This window comes from Salmo salar, chromosome 12, assembly GCF_965601325.2.
Source record: "Salmo salar chromosome 12, fSalSal1, whole genome shotgun sequence".
NCBI lineage: Eukaryota > Metazoa > Chordata > Actinopteri > Salmoniformes > Salmonidae > Salmo > Salmo salar.
Window position 1 is genome coordinate 58,784,737 of NC_138302.1, and position 21,658 is coordinate 58,806,394.

Sequence of the window (21,658 nt, forward strand, 5' to 3'; positions counted from 1 at the left end):
GCACCGAACAGCCCCCGTGATATGCAACTATACAAAGGCAGTTAGAAAAGCTAAGGCTAGCTTTTTCAAACAGAAATGTGCATCCTGTAGTACTAACTCAAAAAAGTTCTGGGACACTGTAAAGTCCATGGAGAATAAGAGCACCTCCTCCCAGCTGCCCACTGCTCTGGGGCTAGGAAACACTGTTACCACTGATAAATCCATTATTATTGAGTATTTCAATAAGCATTTCTCTACGGCTGGCCATGCTTTCCACCTGGCTACCCCTACACCGGTCAACTGCACGGCACCCTGCACAGCAACCCGCCAAAGCCCCCACTATTTCTCCTTTACCCAAATCTAGATAGCTGATGTTCTGAAAGAGCTGCAAAATCTGGACCCATACAAATCAGCTGGGCTAGACAATCTGGACCCTCTCTTTCTAAAATTATCTGCCGACATTGTTGCAACCCCTATAACTAGCCTGTTCAACCTCTCTTTCGTATCGTCTGAGATTCCCAAAGATTGGAAAGCTGCTCGCGGTCATCCCCCTCTTCAAAGGGGGTGACACTCTAGACCCAAACTGCTACAGACCTATATCTATCCTACCCTGTCTTTCTAAGGTCTTCGAAAGCCAAGTTAACAAACAGATTACCGACCATTTCGAATCCCACCGTACCTTCTCCGCTATGCAATCTGGTTTCAGAGCTGGTCATGGGTGCACCTCAGCCATGCTCAAGGTCCAAAACGACAACATAACAGCCATCGATAAGAGACATTACTGTGCAGCCGCTTTCGACTCTGTCAATCACCACATTCTTATTGTTAGACTCGACAGCCTTGGTTTCTCAAATGATTGCCTTGCCTGGTTTACAAACTACTTCTCTGATAGAGCTCAGTGTGTCAAATCGGAGGGCCTGTTGTCCGGACCTCTGGCAGTCTCTATGGGTGTGCCACAGGGTTCAATTCTTGGGCCGACTCTCTTCTCTGTATACATCAATGATGTTGCTCTTGCTGCTGGTGATTCTCTGATCCACCTCTACGCAGACGACACCATTCTGTATACTTCTGGCCCCTCTTTGGACACCGTGTTAACTAACCTCCAGACGAGCTTCAATGCCATAAAACTGTCCTTCCGTGGCCTCCAACTGCTCTTAAATGCAAGTAAAACTAAATGCATGCTATTCAATCGATCACTGCCCGCACCTGCTCGCCCGTCCAGCATCACTACTCTGGACGGCTCTGACTTAGAATACGTGGACAACTACAAATACCTGGGTGTCTGGTTAGACTGTAAACTCTTCTTCCAGACTCACATTAAGCATCTCCAATCCAAAATTACATCTAGAATCGGCTTCCTATATCGCAAAACAAAGCATCCTTCACTCATGCTGCCAAACATACCCTCGTAAAACTGACCATCCTACTGATCCTCGACTTCGGTGATGTCATCTATAAAATAGCCTCAAACACTCTACTCAACAAACTGGATGCAGTCTATCACAGTGCCATCCGTTTTGTCACCAAAGCCCCATACACTACCCACCATTGCGACCTGTACGCTCTCATTGGTTGGCCCTCGCTTCATACTCGTCGCCAAACCCACTGGCTACAGGTTATCTACAAGTCTCTGCTAGGTAAAGCCCCGCCTTATCTCAGCTCACTGGTCACCATAGCAGCACCCACTCGTAGTACGCGCTCCAGCAGGTATATCTCACTGGTCACCCCCAAAGCCAATTCCTCATTTGGTCGTCTTTCCTTCCAGTTCTCTGCTGCCAATGACTGGAACGAACTGCAAAAATCTCTGAAGCTGGAGATTCATATCTCCCTCACTTGCTTTAACCTCTCTGGGGTATGTGGGACACACTTGCCAACAGCCAGTGAAATAGCAGGGCGCCAAATTCAAAACAACAAAAATCTCATAATTCAAATTTCTCAAACATACAACTATTATATCCCATTTTAAAGATACACTTCTCGTTAACCTGTTTAGGATAGGGGGCAGTATTTTCACAGACGGATAAAAAACGTACCCGATATAATCTGGTTATTACTCCTGCCCAGAAACTAGAATATGCATATAATTATTTGATTTGGATAGAAAACACCCTAAAGTTCTAAAACTGTTTGAATGGTGTCTGTGAGTATAACAGAACTCATATGGCAGGCCAAAACCTGAGAAGATTCTATATGGGAAGTGCCCTGTCTGACCATTTCTTGGCCTTCTGTAGCCTCTTTATGGAAAATAGAGGATCTCTGCTGTAACGTGAAATTTTATAAGGCTCCCATAGGCTCTCAGAAGGCGCCAGAACGTTGAATGATAACTCTGCAGTCCCTGGGCGAAAAACAGTAGGGGTTTTGGAAAGTGGTCGTTCTGAGAACAATGACACTGGTGCGCGCGTGCATGTGAAGACTCCATTTTCTATTTTCAGTGTTTGAATGAAAACAAGGTCTCCCGGTTGGAATATTATCGCTATTTTACGAGAAAAATTGCATAAAAAATTGATTTTAAACAGCGTTTGACATGCTTCGAAGTACGGTAATGGAATATTTTGACATTTTTTGTCACGATATGCACCGGCCCGTCACCCTTCGGATAAAACGCAGCTATTTGGATATAACTATGGATTATTTGTAACCAAAACAACATTGGGTGTTGAAGTAGAAGTCCTGGGAGTGCATTCTGACGAAGAACAGCAAAGGTAATCCAATTTTTCTTATAGTAAATCTGAGTTTGGTGAGTGCCAAACTTGGTGGGTGTCAAAATAGCTAGCCATGATGGCCGGGCTATCTACTCAGAATATTGCAAAATGTGCTTTCACCGAAAAGCTATTTTAAAATCGGACACCGCGATTGCATAAAGGAGTTCTGTATCTATAATTCTTAAAATAATTGTTATGTTTTTTGTGAACATTTATCGTGAGTAATTTAGTAAATTCACCGGAAGTTTTCGGTGGGTATGCTAGTTCTGAACATCACATGCTAATGTAAAAAGCTGTTTTTTGATATAAATATGAACTTGATTGAACAAAACATGCATGTATTGTATAACATAATGTCCTAGGAGTGTCATCTGATGAAGATCATCAAAGGTTAGTGCTGCATTTAGCTGTGGTTTTGGTTTTTGTGACATTATATGCTAGCTTGAAAAATGGGTGTGTGATTATTTCTGGCTGGGTACTCTCCTGACATAATCTAATGTTTTGCTTTCGTTGTAAAGCCTTTTTGAAATCGGACAATGTGGTTAGATAAAGGAGAGTCTTGTCTTTAAAATGGTGTAAAATAGTCATATGTTTGAAAAATTGAAGTTTTCGGATTTTTGAGGTGTTTGTAATTCGCGCCACGCTCTATCATTGGATATTGGCGAGGCGTTCCGCTAGCGGAACATCTGTCCCTAACAGGCTAATCCAACCACGGTGTCCGATTTCAAAAAGGCTTTACGGCGAAAGCATAACATTAGATTATGTTAGGACAGCGCCTAGACAAGAAAAACCACACAGCCATTTTCCAAGCAAGGAGAAGCGTCACAAAAACCAGAAATACAGCTAAGATGAATTACTAACCTTTGATGGTCTTCATCAGATGGCACTCATAGGACTTAATATTACACAATACATGTATGTTTTGCTCGATAAAGTTCATATTTATATCCAAAAACCCCATTTTACATTGCTGTGTAATGTTCAGAAATGTTTTGCCTCCCAAAACTTCCGGTGAATGAACACATCAATTTACAGAAATACTCATCATAAACGTTGATAAAATATACAACTGTTATTCAAAGAATTATAGATACACTTCTCCTTAATGCAACCGCTGTGTCAGATTTCCAAAAAGTTTTATGGCGAAAGCACACTTTGCAATAATCTGAGTACAGCGCTCAGACATCAAAACAAGCCATACAGATACCCGCCATTTTGGAGTCAACAGAAGTCACAAATAACATTCTAAATATTCACTTACCTTTGAGGATCTTCATCGGAATGCACTCCCAGGAATCCCAGTTCCACAATAAACGTTTGTTTTGTTTCGATAAAGTCTATATTTACGTCGAAATACCTCTTTTTTGTTTGCGCGTTCAGTCCAGCATTCCAAATGCACTGTGCTCGTGCAGTAAGTTCAGATGAAAAGTCAAAAAAGTTATATTACAGTTCGTAGAAACATGTCAAACGATGCATAGCATCAATCTTTAGGATGTTTTTATCATAAATCTTCGATAATATTCCAACCGGACAATTCCATTGTCTTCAGAACTGAAAAGGAACACACCTAACTCTCACGGGCGCTCGCCTGTCTGAGCTCATGTCATTTTCTCAGTCATCTGATTCCAATGGCTCTTATTCTCTCCCCATTCACAGTAGAAGCATGAAGCAATGTTCTAAAGACTGTTGACATCTAGTGGAAGCCTTAGGAAGTGCAAAATGACCCCACAGACACTGTATACTGGATAGGCAATCACTTGAAAAACTACCAACCTCAGATTTCCCACTTCCTGGTTGGATTTTTTCTCAGGTTTTTACCTGCCATATGAGTTCTGTTATACTCACAGACATCATTCAAACAGTTTTAGAAACGTCAGAGTGTTTTCTATCCAAATCTACTAATAATATGCATATCCTCCCTTCTGGGCCTGAGTAGCAGGCAGTTTACTACGGGCACGCTTTTCATCCGGACGTCAAAATACTGCCCCCTACCCCAATGAAGTTAAGCATCAGCTGTCAGAGCAGCTCACAGATCACTGCACCTGTACATACAGTGCCTTGCGAAAGTATTCGGCCCCCTTGAACTTTTCGACCTTTTGCCACATTTCAGGCTTCAAACATAAAGATAAAACTGTATTTTTTTGTGAAGAATCAACAACAAGTGGGACACAATTATGAAGTGGAACGAAATTTATTGGATATTTCAAACTTTAAAAAAAAATAAAAAACTGAAAAATTGGCCGTGCAAAATTATTCAGCCCCTTTACTTTCAGTGCAGCAAACTCTCTCCAGAAGTTCAGTGAGGATCTCTGAATGATCCAATGTTGACCTAAATGACTAATGATGATAAATAGAATCCACCTGTGTGTAATCAAGTCTCCGTATAAATGCACCTGCTCTGTGATAGTCTCAGAGGTCCGTTTAAAGTGCAGAGAGCATCATGAAGAACAAGGAACACACCAGGCAGGTCCGAGATACTGTTGTGGAGAAGTTTAAAGCCGGATTTGGATACAAAAAGATTTCCCAAGCTTTAAACATCCCAAGGAGCACTGTGCAAGCGATAATATTGAAATGGAAGGAGTATCAGACCACTGCAAATCTACGAAGACCCGGCCGTCCCTCTAAACTTTCAGCTCATACAAGGAGAAGACTGATCAGAGATGCAGCCAAGAGGCCCATGATCACTCTGGATGAACTGCAGAGATCTACAGCTGAGGTGGGAGACTCTGTCCATAGGACAACAATCAGTCGTATTCCGCACAAATCTGGCCTTTATGGAAGAGTGGCAAGAAGAAAGCCATTTCTTAAAGATATCCATAAAAAGTGTCGTTTAAAGTTTGCCACTAGCCACCTGGGAGAAACACCAAACATGTGGAAGAAGGTGCTCTGGTCAGATGAAACCAAAATCGAACTTTTTGGCAACAATGCAAAACGTTATGTTTGGCGTAAAAGCAACACAGCTCATCACCCTGAACACACCATCCCCACTGTCAAACATGGTGGTGGCAGCATCATGGTTTGGGCCTGCTTTTCTTCAGCAGGGGCAGGGAAGATGGTTAAAATGTATGGGAAGATGGATGGAGCCAAATACAGGACCATTCTGGAAGAAAACCTGATGGAGTCTGCAAAAGACCTGAGACTGGGACGGAGATTTGTCTTCCAACAAGACAATGATCCAAAACATAAAGCAAATTCTACAATGGAATGGTTCACAAATAAACATATCCAGGTGTTAGAATGGCCAAGTCAAAGTCCAGACCTGAATCCAATCAAGAATCTGTGGAAAGAACTGAAAACTGCTTTTCACAAACGCTCTCCATCCAACCTCACTGAGCTCGAGCTGTTTTGCAAGGAGGAATGGGCAAAAATTTCAGTCTCTCGATGTGCAAAACTGATAGAGACATACCCCAAGCGACTTACAGCTGTAATCCCAGCAAATGGTGGCGCTACAAAGTATTAACTTAAGGGGGCTGAATAATTTTGCTCGCCCAATTTTTCAATTTTTTATTTGTTAAAAAAGTTTGAAATATCCAATAAATTTCGTTCCACTTCATGATTGTATCCCACTTGTTGTTGATTCTTCACAAAAAATTACAGTTTTATATCTTTATGTTTGAAGCCTGAAACGTGGCAAAAGGTCAAAGTTCAAGGGGGCCGAATACTTTCACAAGGCACTGTAGCCTATCTGTAAACAGCCCATCTATCTACCTACCTCATACCAATACTGTATTTATTTATTGATCTTGCTCCTTTGCACCCCAGTATCACTACTTGCACATTCATCTTCTGCACGTCTATCATTCCAGTGTTTAATTGCTATATTGTAATTACTTCGCCACCATGGCCTATTTATTGCATTAACTTACCTCATTTGCACTCACTGTATATAGAATTTTTTTCCCCCTACTGTATTATTGACTGTATGTTTTGTTTATTCCATGTGTAACCCTGCGTTGTTGTATGTGTCGAATCGCTATGCTTTATCTTGGCCATGTCGCAGTTGCAAATGAGAACTTGTTCTCAACTAGCCTACCTGGTTAAATACAGGTGAAATAAATAAATAAAATAAAATAAAAAAACTGTTCAGAGGAGACTGCGTGAATCCATCTTTCTATTCTGGTTAGAGACAGTTTGCGCTGTTCTGTTAAGGGAGTAGTACAGAGCGTAGTACAAGATCTTCAATTTCTTGGCAATTTCTCGCATGGAATAGCCTTCATTTCTCAGAACAAGAATACACTGACGAGTTTCAGAAGAAAGGTCTTTGTTTCTGGCCATTTTGAGCCTGTAATCGAACCCACAAATGCTGATGCTCCAGATACTCAAATAGTCTAAAGAAGGACAGTTTTATTGCTCCTTTAAATCAGAACAACAGTTTTCATCTGTGCTAACATAATTGCAAAAGGGCTTTCTAATGATCAATTAGCCTTTTAAAATGATAAACTTGGATTAGCTAACACAACGTGCCATTGGAACCCTGGAGTGATGGTTGCTGATAATTGGCCTCTGTACACCTATGTAAATATTCCATTAAAGAAATCTGCCGTTTCCAGCTACAACAGTAATTTACAACAATGTCTACACTGTATTTCTGATCAATTTGATTTTATTTAAAAAAACATGGCAATTTCTAAGTGACTCCAAACTTTTGAACGGTAGTGGACATACAATGAATGCATTTGTAAAGTACTCAGACCCCTTGAGTCTTTCCACATTTTGTTACATTACAGCCTTATTCTAAAATGGATTAAAATGTATTTTGTCCTCATTAATCTAGCCACAATACCCCATAAAGACAACGCAAAAACAGGTGTATATACAAAACTGAAATATGATATTTATGTAAGTATCCAGACCCTTTACTCAGCACTTTTTCGAAGCACCTTTGGCAGTGATTACAGCCTTGAGTCTTCTTGGGTATGACGCTACAAGCATGGCACACCTGTATTTAGGGAGTTTCACCTATTCTTCTCTGCAGATCCTCTCAAGCTCTGTCAGGTTGGATGGGGAACGTCACTGCAAAGCTATTTTCAGGTCTCTCCAGAGATGATAGATCGGGTTCAAATCCGGGCTCTCGCTGGGCCACTCATTGACATTCAGAGACTTGTTTCGAAACCACTCCGGCATTGTCTTGGCTGTGTGCTTAGGGTTGTCGTCCTTACATTTACATTTACGTCATTTAGCAGACGCTCTTATCCAGAGCAACTTACAAATAGGTATTCACCTTATGATATCCAGTGGAACAACCACTTTACAATAGTACATCTATATCTTTTTTTTTTTGGGGGGGGGGTAGGGGGGGGGAGGGTTAGAAGGATTACTTTATCCTATCCCAGGTATTCCTTAAAGAGGTGGGGCTTCAGGTGTCTCCGGAAGGTGGTGATTGACTCCGCTGTCCTGGCGTCCGCTGTCCTGTTGAAAGGTGAACCTTCGCCCCACAGTCTAAAGTCCTGAGCGCTCTGGAGCAGGTTTTCATCAAGGATCTCTCTGTACTTTACTCCGTTCATCTTTCCCTCGATCCTAACTAGTCACCCAGTACCTACCGCTGAAACACATCCCCACAGCATGATGCTGCCACAACCATGCTTCACCGTAAGGATGGTGCCAGTTTTACTCCAGATGTGACGTTTGGCATACAGGCCAATAAATTCAATCTGGGTTTCATCAGACCAGAGAATCTTGTTTCTCATGGTCTGAGAGTCTTTACGTGCCTTTTGGTATCACCAAGCCGGCTGTCATGTGCCTTTTACTGAGGAGTGGCTTCTGTCTGGTCACTCTACCATAAAGGCCTGATTGCTGGAGTGCTACAGATATGGTTGTCCTTCTGGAAGAATCTCCCATCTCGACAGAGGAACTCTGGAGCTCTTTCAGAGTAACCATCGGGTTCTCAGTTAGTGCTAAAAACGGCTGCTAGAATCCTGACTAGAACCCCAAAAATGTATCATATTACTCCAGTGCTAGCTTCTCTACACTGGCATCCTGTTAAGGCAAGGGCTGATTTCAAGGTTTTATTGCTAACCTACAAAGCATTACATGGGCTTTCTCCTACCTATCTTTCCGATTTGGTCCTGCTGTACATACCTACACGTACGCTACGGTCACAAGACGCAGGCCTTCTAATTGTCCCTAGAATTTCTAAGCAAACAGCTGGAGGCAGGGCTTTCTCCTATAGAGCTCCATTTATATGGAATGTTAATTAAGCACGAGGACAGATGCAGAGCCTCGGTCTGACATCATTAAAAGGTCATTTACCACCTTCACAAGTGCAGTCTCAGTGCTATGATGGGGTCTAAAACCAGACTGAAGCATTTTGTATACATTGTTTGTCTTCAGGAAGGCAGTGAGTTGCTGCGCAACAGCTTTTTCAAAATTTTTCGAGGAATGGAAGATTCGATATAGGCCGATAGTTTTTTATATTTTCTGGGTCAAGGTTTGGCTTTTTCAAGAGAGGCTTTATTACTGCCACTTTTAGTGAGTTTAGTACACATCCGGTGGATAGAGAGACATTTATTATGTTCAACATAGGAGGGCCAAGCACAGGAAGCAGCTCTTTCAGTAGTTTAGTTGGAATAGGGTCCAGTATGCAGCTTGAAGGTTTAGAGGCCATGATTATTTTCATCATTGTGTCAAGAGATATAGTACTAAAACACTTTAGTGTCTCCCTTGATCCTAGGTCCTGGCAGAGTTGTGCAGACTCAGGACAACGGAGCTTTGGAGGAATACGCAGATTTAAAGAGGAGTCCGTAATTTGCTTTCTAATGATCATGATCTTTTCCTCAAAGAAGTTCATGAATGTATTACTGCTGAAGTGAAAGCCATCCTCTCTTGGGGAATGCTGCTTTTTAGTTTGCTTTGCGAGAGTATCAACAAAAAAAATTCTGATTGTTCTTATTTTCCTCAATTAAGTTGGAAAAATAGGATGATCGAGCAGCAGTGAGGGCTCTTCGATACTGCACGGTACTGTCTTTCCAAGCTAGTCGGAAGACTTCCAGTTTGGTGTGGCGCCATTTCCGTTCCAATTTTCTGGAAGCTTGCTTCAGAGCTCGTGTATTTTCTGTATACCAGGGAGCTAGTTTTTATGACAAATGTTTTTAGTTTTTAGGGGTGCAACTGCATCTAGGGTATTGCGCAAAGTTAAATTGAGTTCCTAAGTTAGGTGGTTAACTGATTTTTGTCCTCTTATGTCCTTGGGTAGGCAGAGGGAGTCTGGAAGGACATCAAGGAATCTTTGGGTTGTCTGAGGATTTATAGCACGACTTTTGATGCTTCTTGGTTGGGGTCTGAGCAGATTATTTGTTGCGATTGCAAACGTAATAAAATGGTGGTCCGATAGTCCAGGATTATGAGGAAAAACATTAAGATCCACAACATTTATTCCACGGGACAAAACTAATTTATTCCACAGTACAACTCATCATCAGACCTTGTGAGAGAGTGACAGTTTTCTGGGCTCAACTGTAATGCAAAATGTGCCAATTTAGCTCTAGCACACTTTAATATGACCTGATATCTTATAAATCAGTAGAGGTGAAGGGTGCCCTATAGATAATTTTACCATAATATAAAAATGTCTGGGATGTTTCTCGTATAACATGGTATTAAGGATCCACAATCATTTAGGACATAGATTTTTCCTGGGATACAGTTTCTTCCAGCCAGTGCATCCCTCCAGGACTATCAGTTTAAGTAGCGATTATAAGGTGCACACATGCATAACAGAAATATAAATATATCTGTTTAAAGATCCTTCTCTGCCACAGGCCCAGTGCTGGAGGAACAGAGTGATAAATGTGGATCTCTGTAGCTGAATGGTGCTCACAGGGACAACACAAGTCCCTACTCTAGCACATAATCCTCCATAACACACTTCCAAAACTACTCCCTGTAGCTACCAGTCAGAGGGAGTGAGGGAAAGAGGGAGAGAGTCAAATAGAAAGGGAAGGAGTTGGATTAAGAGCAAAATTTGGAGGGCAGCAGAAATAGGGAAGGAGTTAGAGAGAAGGGAGAAGACTTGGGACAGAGAGAGATTGAGAATCAATCAAAGAGATGGAAGAGAGAGTTACTGTTAAGTAATATATCTCTACTGCCACAGTCCAGTTAGGTTTGACCTCTCAAATGATATTGATCAGTGTAGAGCATAGAGTTCGAACCTTAGAGAGGATGTAGGGTTAGAATTTGTGGCACAAGCGGTCAGCCATCTTGCCTAGGGACATAGTTGTATCTCTATGAAGAAGAAGAGGACTCACCGGAATAAGCCCAGTAGGAGTTTCCTCCTGTGGCCCTCCTCTCCCTCACCCCGCCCCCCATGCTCCCATGGTGCTCCTCTCCTACTGACCCCGACTGGCCACCCTGTAGAGCTAAGGAACACAGAGACAGAGGTTAGATAGAATGTTTAGCATAAATATTTAAAACACTACATTTATATATACACACTTTACAAACATATAAACGCAACATGTAAAGTGTTGGTCCCATGTTTCATGATCAGAAATAAAAGATGCCAGAAATGTTCCATGTACACAATACATGTATTTCTCTCAGATTTTGTGCACACATTTGTTTACATCCCTGTTAGTGAGCATTCCTACTTTGCCAAGATAATCAATCCACTTGATAGGTGTGTCATATCAAGAAGCTGATTAAACAGCATGATCATTACACAGGTGCATATAGTGGTGGGGACAACAAAAGGCCATTATAAAATGTGCAGTTTTGTCACACAACAACACAATGCCACTGATGTTCAACTGGCATGCTGACTGCAGGAATGTCCACCAGAGCTGTTCCCGGAGAATGGAATATTCATTTCTCTACCATAAGCCACCTCCAACTTCGTTTTAGAGAATTTGGCAGTACGTCCAAGCGACCATACAACCGAAGAATTTCTGCACAAACTGTCAGAAACCCTCTCAGGGAACTCCTCTGCATGCTCGTTATCCTCACCAGGGTCTTGACACGACTGCGGTTCGGAGTCGTAATGGATTTCAGTGGGCAAATGCTTACCTTCGATAGCCCCTGGCACGCTGGAGAAGTGTGCTTTTCACGGATTAATCCCGGTTTTAACTGTACCGGGCAGATGGCAGACAGCATGTATCGTGTTGTGTGGGCGAGTGCCCCATGGTGGCGGTGGGGACAACAAACACAATTGCATTTTATCGACAGCAATTTCAATGCTCAGAGACACCTTGATGAGATCCTGAGGCCCATTGTCGTGCTATCATCCGCTGCCATCACCTCATGTTTCAGCATGATAATGCACGGCCCCACATCGCATGGATATGTACACAATTCTGAAAATGTCCCAGTTCTTCCATGGATTGTATACTCACAAAACATGTCACTCATTGAGCATGTTTGGGATGCAAATATCCAGCAACTTCGCACAGCCATTGAAGGAAGAGTGGAACAATATTCCACAGGCCACAATAAACAGCCTGATCAACTCTACGCGAAGAAGATGTGCCGCGATGCATGGAGCAAATGGTGGTCACACAAGATACTGACTTGATCCACGCACCTACCTTTCTTTTTAAAAAGATATATGTGACCAACAGATGCATATTTGTAATCCCAGTCATGTGAAATCCATAAATTAGGGTCTAATGAATTTATTTCAACTAACTGATTTCCTTATATGAGTTGTAACTCACAACATTTTTTAAGATTTTGCTATGTTGCATTTATATTTTGGTTCAGTGTAAATATACACTGAGTGCATAAAACATGAACACATGCTCCTTCCATGACATAGACTGACCAGGTGAATCCAGGTGAAAGCTATGATCCCTATTGATGTCACTTGTTAAATTCACTTCAATCAGTGTAGATTAAGGGGAGGAGACAGGTTAAAGAAGGATTTTTAAGCCTTGAGACAATTGAGACATAGATTGTGCATGTGTGCCATTCAGAGGGTGAATGGGCAGGACAAAAAATGTAAGTGCCTTTGAACGGGGAAATGGTAGTACGTGCCAGGCGCACCGGTTTGTGTCAAGAACTGCAACGCCTCTGGGTTTTTCATGCTCAACAGTTTCTTGTGTGTATCAAGAATGGTCCACCACCCAAAGAACATCCAGCCAACTTGACACAAATGTGAGAAGCATTGGCGTCAACAAGGGCCAGCATCCCTGTGGAACGCTTTCGACACCTTGTTGAGTCTATGCCCCAATAAACTGAGGCTGTTCTGAGGGCAAAAGGGTGGGCAACTCAATTTTAGAAAAGTGTTCTTAATGTTTTTTTTACACTCAGTGTAGGTGGACAATGACATTGAAGTCCCCAAATATGGCATTTTATCGTCTAATATTTGCTTGAAGAAAGTCATATGGTAGTTTTGTGGAATACATTATATCAACCAGTCTTTCAGAAAAACGAGTTTTCATTGAAAAATTATAATCATTCTAACAGCAAAGCAAAGTAATAAAATACTAAAAAGTGTTCCAGGTCTTTGTATGTTTAACTCTAGGGACAGATGTTGCTGTCTCAGACCGCTGAGTAGGACCTAGAACAATCTGGAAACACATCGAAGAGATGAAGAGAATAAATAAAGAAAGGAACAATCCTGTCAACCTCTAACAGCACAACTTTGAAGAGTGGAAATTTAGATGGGTGTGGGTGGGATAACTCCTGAGAGAGCAAAGTTTTGGGGGGAGGGGGGGGTTATGGTGCAACAGAACGTGGTTACTTCTTGTATATCATCCACTGACACAAAGATTAATCAAACAAAGGAAAATACCAATTTATTTGTTGAAAAATCACCCCGATTAACTCTTTGGTCATATCCCAGTTCACCTATTTGCTTATGGCCATGCCTACACCTAACAACTTGTTTTTTAAATTATATGAGCAAAAAATATTACATTTTATTTGGAATGGCAAGCCAGACAAAATTAAAATGGGCCTATTTAATTCAACGGGCAGAAATTATTACATTTTAAAGAATTATACTTTTCACTAAAGCCTTCAGTCATACAAAAGCTATACTTAAATCCAAACTAGTTCTCTAGCAGATTAGTAAGAATGTCTCACCAAGTATTCAAGAATGGTCTTTTTCCCTTTATTCAGATTACAACCTCTCACTTTTGGTATTTGCAAAATCTCCAAAATATCACTATTTTTAAACAAGCCATAGAAAGTTGGTTGCAATTTCAGTTTAATCTACCAGAAAAAAACAATAAATATTTCAACAAGTATTATGGTTAAACTCAAATATACTAATTAATAAAAAACATTTTTGTAAAAATGTGAAACATAACAGCACAGTTGAAAAAAATATGGCAAAAAGAAGAGATAAATGGAAGGGGTTAAGGGTATTTGAAGATAAGTCATGTAAAATATACTGTGTCCGTAAAATGTATATTTTTTATTTATTTTATTTCACCTTTATTTAACCAGGTAGGCAAGTTGAGAACAAGTTCTCATTTACAATTGCGACCTGGCAAATATAGTATGTATAAACTGGAAGTAGAAGCCTAAATGGTGTTGTCCATTAGTTTACTCCAAATAGGGGAGTGGTGGTAGGGTTAAGGAAAATAATAAAGGAAAATATACGAGTTAAAAGTTTGGACACACCGACTCATTCAAGGGTTTTCTTTATTTTTACATTGTAGAATAATAGTGAAGACATCAAAACTATGAAAGAAGACATATGGAATCATGTAGTAACCAAAAAAAGTGTTATATATATAATATATAATATAATATATTTAATATTCTTGAAAGTAGCCACCCTTTGCCTTGATGACAGCTTTGCAAACTCTTGGCATTCTCTCAACCAGCTTCATGAGGAATTATTTTCCAACAGTCTTTAAGGAGTTACCACATATGCTGAATTTTTGTTGGCTGCTTTTCCTTCACTCTGCGGTCCAACTCAGCAATTCGACCATGAAGGCCTGATTAACGCAGTCTCCTCCAAACAGTTGATGTTGAAATGTGTCTGTTACTTGAACTCTGTGAAGCATTTATTTGGGCTACAATTTCTGAGGCTGATAACTCTAATGAACTTACAGTATCCTCTGCAGCAGAGGTAAGTCTGGATCTTCCTTTCCTGCGGCGGTCTTCATGAGAGCCAGATTCATCATAGCGCTTGATGGTTTTTGCGACTGCACTTGAAGAAACTTTCAAAGTTCTTTATAATGTTCCGCAATGTCTGACCTTCATGTCTTAAAGTAATGATGGACTGTTGTTTCTCTTTGCTTATTTGAGCTGTTCTTGCCATAATATGGACTTGGTATTTTACCAAATAGGGCTATCTTCTGTATACCACCCCTACCTTGTCACAACACAACTGATTGGCTCAAATGCATTAAGGAAAGAAATTCCACAAATTAACTTTTAACAAGGTCCATCTGTTAATTGAAATGCATTGTAGGTGACTACCTCATGAAGCTGGTTGAGAGAATGCCAAGAGTGTGCAAAGCTGTCATCAAGGCAAAGGGTGGCTATTTGAAGAATCTCAAATATAAAATATATTTTGATTTGTTTAACACTTTTTTGGTCACTACATGTATTATTTCATAGTTGTGATGTCTTCACTATTATTCTACATTGTATAAAACAGTAAAATAAATAAAAACCCTTGAATGATAGGTGTGTCCCAACTTTGACTGGTACTGTACAGCTATTTAAAAAATATATGGGGAATTGGAAATTATGCAGACAATTACATTGACAGAAGCCAGATTGTATTTGCAATATTAAAGATGATCCACCCCCTAAATAAATGTAAAAAACGTATTAATCAAACAATATCTACTGTATGCACTTATTCTGTCACTCCTAGAGCTGTGACGATAAATCCATACCCATAATTTATGTTTTTTGTCCATATCGCCCAGCTCAAATCAATTCCCTTTCATCAAGCAACACTATTTTGCCCTCCATCTTGTAGTGATGGAGGGAAAGTAAGATGGAGAGAGAGTTCAGTCTGGGGGTATACGGCCAGAGACCTGGAGTTTGATTGGCTCACAGACCATACCAGCAGTAGCAGGAGAAGACGAGACCCCCACGAGACCACCGTACCCTGTACCCACACTCCAGGTGTCATCATCGCTACAAACAATGTAATCATTTTTACTCCTCATGGCCTCCTGTGTGGACCATCTAACCTACAGTATGTGTCTCGGTCTTCCATCTGTGTGGACCTTAATCAGAAGTAATGAACACCACCATCAGGGTTGATCCAAGGGGGAAGTGAAACAACAACAGGAATGGTTTCACTGAAATCCCTCAGATACGCTAAGCCCGCTCTCACACACACTCACCATCCATCAACTCCATTCAGACGCTGCCTGGCATCCCTGAACAAACTATATTCTGGAAATTGATGAAGAGGCTGCACTGTACGCAGAAATATGAACTACAATTTGGTCATATCCAAATGGTACCAAACGAGTCCTGCTTTAGGATGGAGTGAAAAAGCTTGTTTAGGAAGTTTTAGAGTACTGTTCATTCATTACGCCCACTTACGGGCTGAGTGAGTCACACACACATAGGCACATGTAGTTGAGCAGTTGTGTTAGCTGCAGTCTGCAGGAGAGAGACGCTGTACCCCAATATGCAAAGCCCAGAGATGCTGGGCTCTGCTGGCGTAGGCTGTGAATTTGCACCTCAGGAGGTGGTAGCTACAGAGCCTGCAAAACGGTAACAGATTGATGCTGACACTAAGATCTTTCCCTTTAAAAGTATGCCAAACAAAAACCATTGATTGCAAAGTTAACCAAACAACTATATGCGCAAGGACTACTTTCAACAATTTCCACAGGAACACAGGAATACATTTACTAGAGAAGACCAGTGGTGATCTAAAGTTTGGTAACAGAATAATGGTAAAATCTCCCTCTGTTCTTTATGTGACCACGTTTACCAAAAACTCTTAAATATCAACTCCGATTTAAGATTCAAAGATGTCTGCAGAAAGAATGGGGTGTCAGCTATGATATGACAGTTTGAGTTTGAAAAAATATATTTTGGAACCACAGTAAGTGAAGTGGATTAACACCAGGTAACAGAACGATGGTAACAGAATGGCATCATGGGTCCCTGATCTGTATCATACAGAAATTCATTTTTAATGAACATCATTCTCTATATGTATCCTGAATAGGTACACAAAGGAAGAAAAATGTAATATCCTCCTTTGCATGTTTATTCTAAACATGTTCCGGTTGGTCCGGACCAGACCAAATCTGTACCAATGATAGACGTCTAAGTTTCAGAAGTTTGAACAGTACAGCACAGTACACCACAGTAAAGTACAGTACAGCAGAGTAGGATAGAGTTTAATAAAGTAGAGTATAGTGCAGTACAGTTCAGTACATGAAGTAAAATATACCGTACTCCACTCTAGCGTGCTCTACTTATACTGTATTGTACAAAAGTCTACTGTACAGTAGGGATTAATATTTTCCAGGAATCTACCAAGTTTCAATACCGGGAATAATTCACATTTATCTCAAGAGTCCGGGGAAATACCACAAAAATAGGAAGTTCCCATTTAAAGTGTTTAAAACCAAGATATGGTCACTATGCCACCTGTGTCACAATGTAAAGATTTCAGAGCAAATTAAACAGATTTTTAGTAATGTAGTATATAGTGAATTGTGCGTAGGCCTATCAAATTTGTGACTGTCTGAAGAGTCAGGCACATATTTTAAAGGCTATACTGTAGGGGTTTCCTGTAATGTTTTTTAACTGTGTTCGGGTCGTGTGCAGTCCGGCAGTGTCAATTACGTGTGTGCTTTCAATTTATGGTGACCTTGTGTGAAGTAAATACACTAGGCTAAAGGCTTCCATGCGACAACCTGTTTGGATAATGTGCTATTACATGTTGTGTATTTTGTGGAACTTCATTAGTACCGACATTTTGTACATTTTGTGTAATTTAATATATATTTTGGGGGGGAAATGGGAATAGAGTGTTCCCGGGACAGTCCCGGTTACCCTTGTTAATTCCTACTGTACAGTACTAGAGGTGTAACGATTTACCGATACGCATCGGTCCCTGAGTCAAACGTTTAACCCTTTACACTAGTGGGATTTTGCCTTCATTGATAAGGCTAAATTGAATTGTTTCTTACAGAAGAAATATGAAATGCATGAGCATGTTAGCAATTGAAAGGGAACCGTTTGGAGATTATGGGAATATTATTAGACCAAAACTGAGGACACAACAGTTCACCTGACACAAGACTGAATGCAAACATTACACTTGATCTAATGTGTATTTTACATTTACTGTTCTTTTCACCGCATTTGTTGACAACAAAATCAGAGAATATTCTAGACTGCTCAATTTGGCCAGGCGGCCAGCTCTAGGAAGAGCTCTAGGATGATGGAGGCCACTGTGTTCTTGGGGACCTTCTATGCTGCCGAAATGTTTTGGTACTCTTCCCCAGATCTGTGTCTCGACACAGTCCTGTCTACATCTCAAGGAAATCAATGGAAACAGGATGCACCTGAGCTCAATTTCGAATTTCATAGCAAAGGATCTGAATACTTATGTAAATAAGGTATTTCCTTTTTTATTTTTTGCATTTTTTGCATTCTAAAACCTCTTTTCGCTTAGTCATTATGGGGCATTGTCTGTAGATTGAAGAGGGGGAAAAAATCATGTTATCCATTTTAGAATGAGGTTGTAACGTAACAAAATGTGGAAACAGTCAAGGGGTCTGAATACATTCCGAATGCACTGTATAAATTCCGGTCATACTTTATCTAAAGCCTTTCAAAGTCAGCTATGAATACCAGGCCTGGTTTGACAGATTTTTTATAGTGTTCTATTGCTTCCAGTACTTGTCTGATATTATTTCCAATATATCGTCCATGTAAAAAACCTATCTGATTAGGATGAATAATATGCGATAATAGCTTTTTAATTATATGTGCTAAGCATTTTGCTAGAATATTTGCATCACAACACTGAAGTGTAAAGGGCCTCCAATTCTTTAAATGGACTGGATCTTTACATTTACCACCTGGGACCTGTTTCAGTAATAGTGAATCAGACCGTCTTGTTGAGTATGTGATAATCTACCATTTTTATAAGAGTGATTACATTTTTTTTTTTAAAGGTTTGGTATGCCATCCAGCCCTGGAGTTTCCCCAGACTTAAAGGCTTTAATTGCATTAAGAAGTTCCTCCTCTGTAATTTGGCCTTCACATGAGTCTTTCTGTACTTTCTTGACAAGTAAATATTTATAGTTATGTAATATTTAGCTAATGAGTGTCCTAATATCTAGCAAATATTTAGCTTCTTTGGCTACACAACTCTAGCCTCTCTCTTCCAGCTATTCCGGAGCACAATTGGCTATACGGACGCAAGACTCTCCGCTATTCCTCTTCTCGTAAAATCCCAGGAAAAACTATAGGCTACAAAATCTCTAGGAGATAATTTGTTTTTATAAGAGGCCTAATATGCTTTTCGTGTAGAGAAGCAGGCTTGCTCTTGCTAATTGCTGAATGTGAAATAGGCCTAGACCAAATGAACCTTCGCTCCGGTCTGAGGTCCCTGGCCGCCAGCGATGATAAAATTGTTGCACTGATGTTTTAAATGGTTGCACAGGACAGACATTGATGAGCACAGTGAAAAAGAAGATCCAATCAAATTGACATCCATTAGAAAAATGGATATCACTTGCCAACCACTTGAGCAATGAGACAAACAATGACATGATGTAAAAGATGTGCAGGCCAAACAACGTTTGTTGTTGAATATCTAGATGTAATTTAAATAGGAGTTTCTATATTATATATTTTTCATTAGGCTACATGTAGCCTACATTGAAGTATTATTTGCAGTTTTCACTATGACAATGAACACATCCTGAAGCACTGAATGGTCTGTGTTACCACCTTATTAATATAATTTAATTTTTATTTCACCTTTATTTAACCAGGTAGGCAAGTTGAGAACAAGTTCTCATTTACAATTGCGACCTGGCCAAGATAAAGCAAAGCAGTTCGACACATACAACAACAGAGTTACACATGGAGTGAAACAAACATAAAGTCAATAATACAGTAGAAAAATAAGTCTATATACAATGTGAGCAAATGAGGTGAGATAGGGGAGGTAAAGGCAAAAAAAGGCCATGGTGGCAAAATAAATACAATATAGCAAGTAAAACACTGGAATGGTAGATTTGTAGTGGAAGAAAGTGCAAAGTAGAAATAGAAATAATGGGGTGCAAAGGAGCAAAATAAATAAATACAGTAGGGGAAGAGGTAGTTGTTTGTGCTAAAATATAGATGGGCTATGTACAGGTGCAGAATCTGTGAGCTGCTCTGACAGCTGGTGTTTAAAGCTAGTAAGGGAGATAAGTGTTTCCAGTTCCAGAGATTTTTGTAGTTCGTTCCAGCCATTGGCAGCAGAGAACTGGAAGGAGAGACAGCCAAAGGAGGAATTGGCTTTGGGGTTAGGCCTACAACGTGCAGTAGAATGCTTTGATCAGTTGATTGACAGGTACAGGCTATTGTAGAACAATAAACTTTCCTCTAGTGTGGATGCTCGCCAACGTTTTATAGTTACGTATAATTTATCGTTATAGTTATTGTCCTTGGCCCTTAACGCTTAAATTGGTAAATATTCCCTGCTATTTGGTTTAATTTATCATTTTGGAGGGGGAAGGTTATTTGTTTTCCCCCTTCAAACGCTCGAGGAGGGCAGGTAGAAATATAGGGAGGGCCATCCATTTTAATTTCAAAGATGTGCGATTACCTCCAGGTATCCCTCAATATAAATAACATTCACTCCCTAAGCTCCCAGTGACAATTCTCATCTGGCTATACTTGCAGATATGGGCTTACATTACATTTTACCATCAGCAATAGATTTAGTACTTTTGCTTTAAACAATAAGTGTATATGGTAATTTTTTGATATACAGGGTAAAGTTGACAATTTCATAACGAAAACAGCAATCACTTGTATGAGCCCCACTGCATGGTCGAAGAGGGAGGAGAATAGAAGCTCACTCAGTAAAAACTTTCAAACGGTCAAAACCATTTGAATTTCAGACAGGAGTGAAATCCAAAGTTGGGCTATTTATTCAGTGGCTATATCATAGCAAAATTGTTGTTAACTAGTAAGTGATGGTGATTTCAGATCAAAAGTGGGGGGACAAAAAGCCTACATTTGCATAGCCTTATATGGCTCAGCTCAGGTGCTTACATACACCATATAAGTATTTACACACAAACACAGACACACACAGAGAGAGAAATCAGTTCAGAGAGGACCAGCTCATGAGCTCCATCAGCAACAGATCTTCATTTAGAATGGAAAAAGAATGTGTTTATGCAACAAACGTTAGTGCATCTAATCTCAGCAAATTGAACCGAAACGCATCGATTCGTTCCTCTAATCAAACCATATCACACCGAATCGTTTTAAACTAAAAGCTATCGTTCCTGTATCGTATCGGAGCCCATATATCTAGATACGTATCAAATCGTCTTCAAAAGGGAAAGATGCACATCCCTAATACAGCACTGTACTGTACTGACCTATACTATACTTTTCTTTACTGTACTGGATTGGACTGTCCAAACTTGTGAAACAGACGTCTATAATTGGTTCAGTTTTGGACTGACCAAATTTCAGACTACTTTTCAACGTCCATGGATGTCTGGTGTCGGCGGTGCTCAGTGGGTGAGAGGGCTGGTTAGAGTAAATGGAAAGAGAGGGGGCTCATGGGTAGCTGTCAGTAAGAGCCGGGAGAGGTGACATTAACTAGAGAGAGAGAGGAGACAGAGAGAGAGAGAGGAGACAGCGAGACAGAGAGAGAGAGAGGAGACAGCGAGACAGAGAGAGGAGACAGCGAGACAGAGAGACAGAGAGAGAGAGAGGAGACAGCGAGACAGAGAGACAGAGACAGAGAGAGGAGACAGCGAGACAGAGAGAGGGGGGGGGGGGGGGGGGAGTTGTCCAGACCATTTTCACACTATTGCTTTGACCACCAAGTGACAGAAAGATATAGAAAACCGTTA

General features: G+C 40.5%; 1 protein-coding gene across 1 annotated transcript in view; it reads right to left on the bottom strand.

Moving 5' to 3' along the window:
• Positions 1 to 21,658, bottom strand: part of LOC106565330 (receptor-type tyrosine-protein phosphatase gamma) — a 307,706-nt gene that overhangs the window by 227,050 nt on the left and 58,998 nt on the right. The window contains exon 2 of the mRNA XM_014132317.3: positions 10,925 to 11,035. Within this exon, the coding sequence (XP_013987792.1) occupies positions 10,925 to 11,035 (111 nt within the window). The remainder of the gene's footprint in view (positions 1 to 10,924; positions 11,036 to 21,658) is intronic.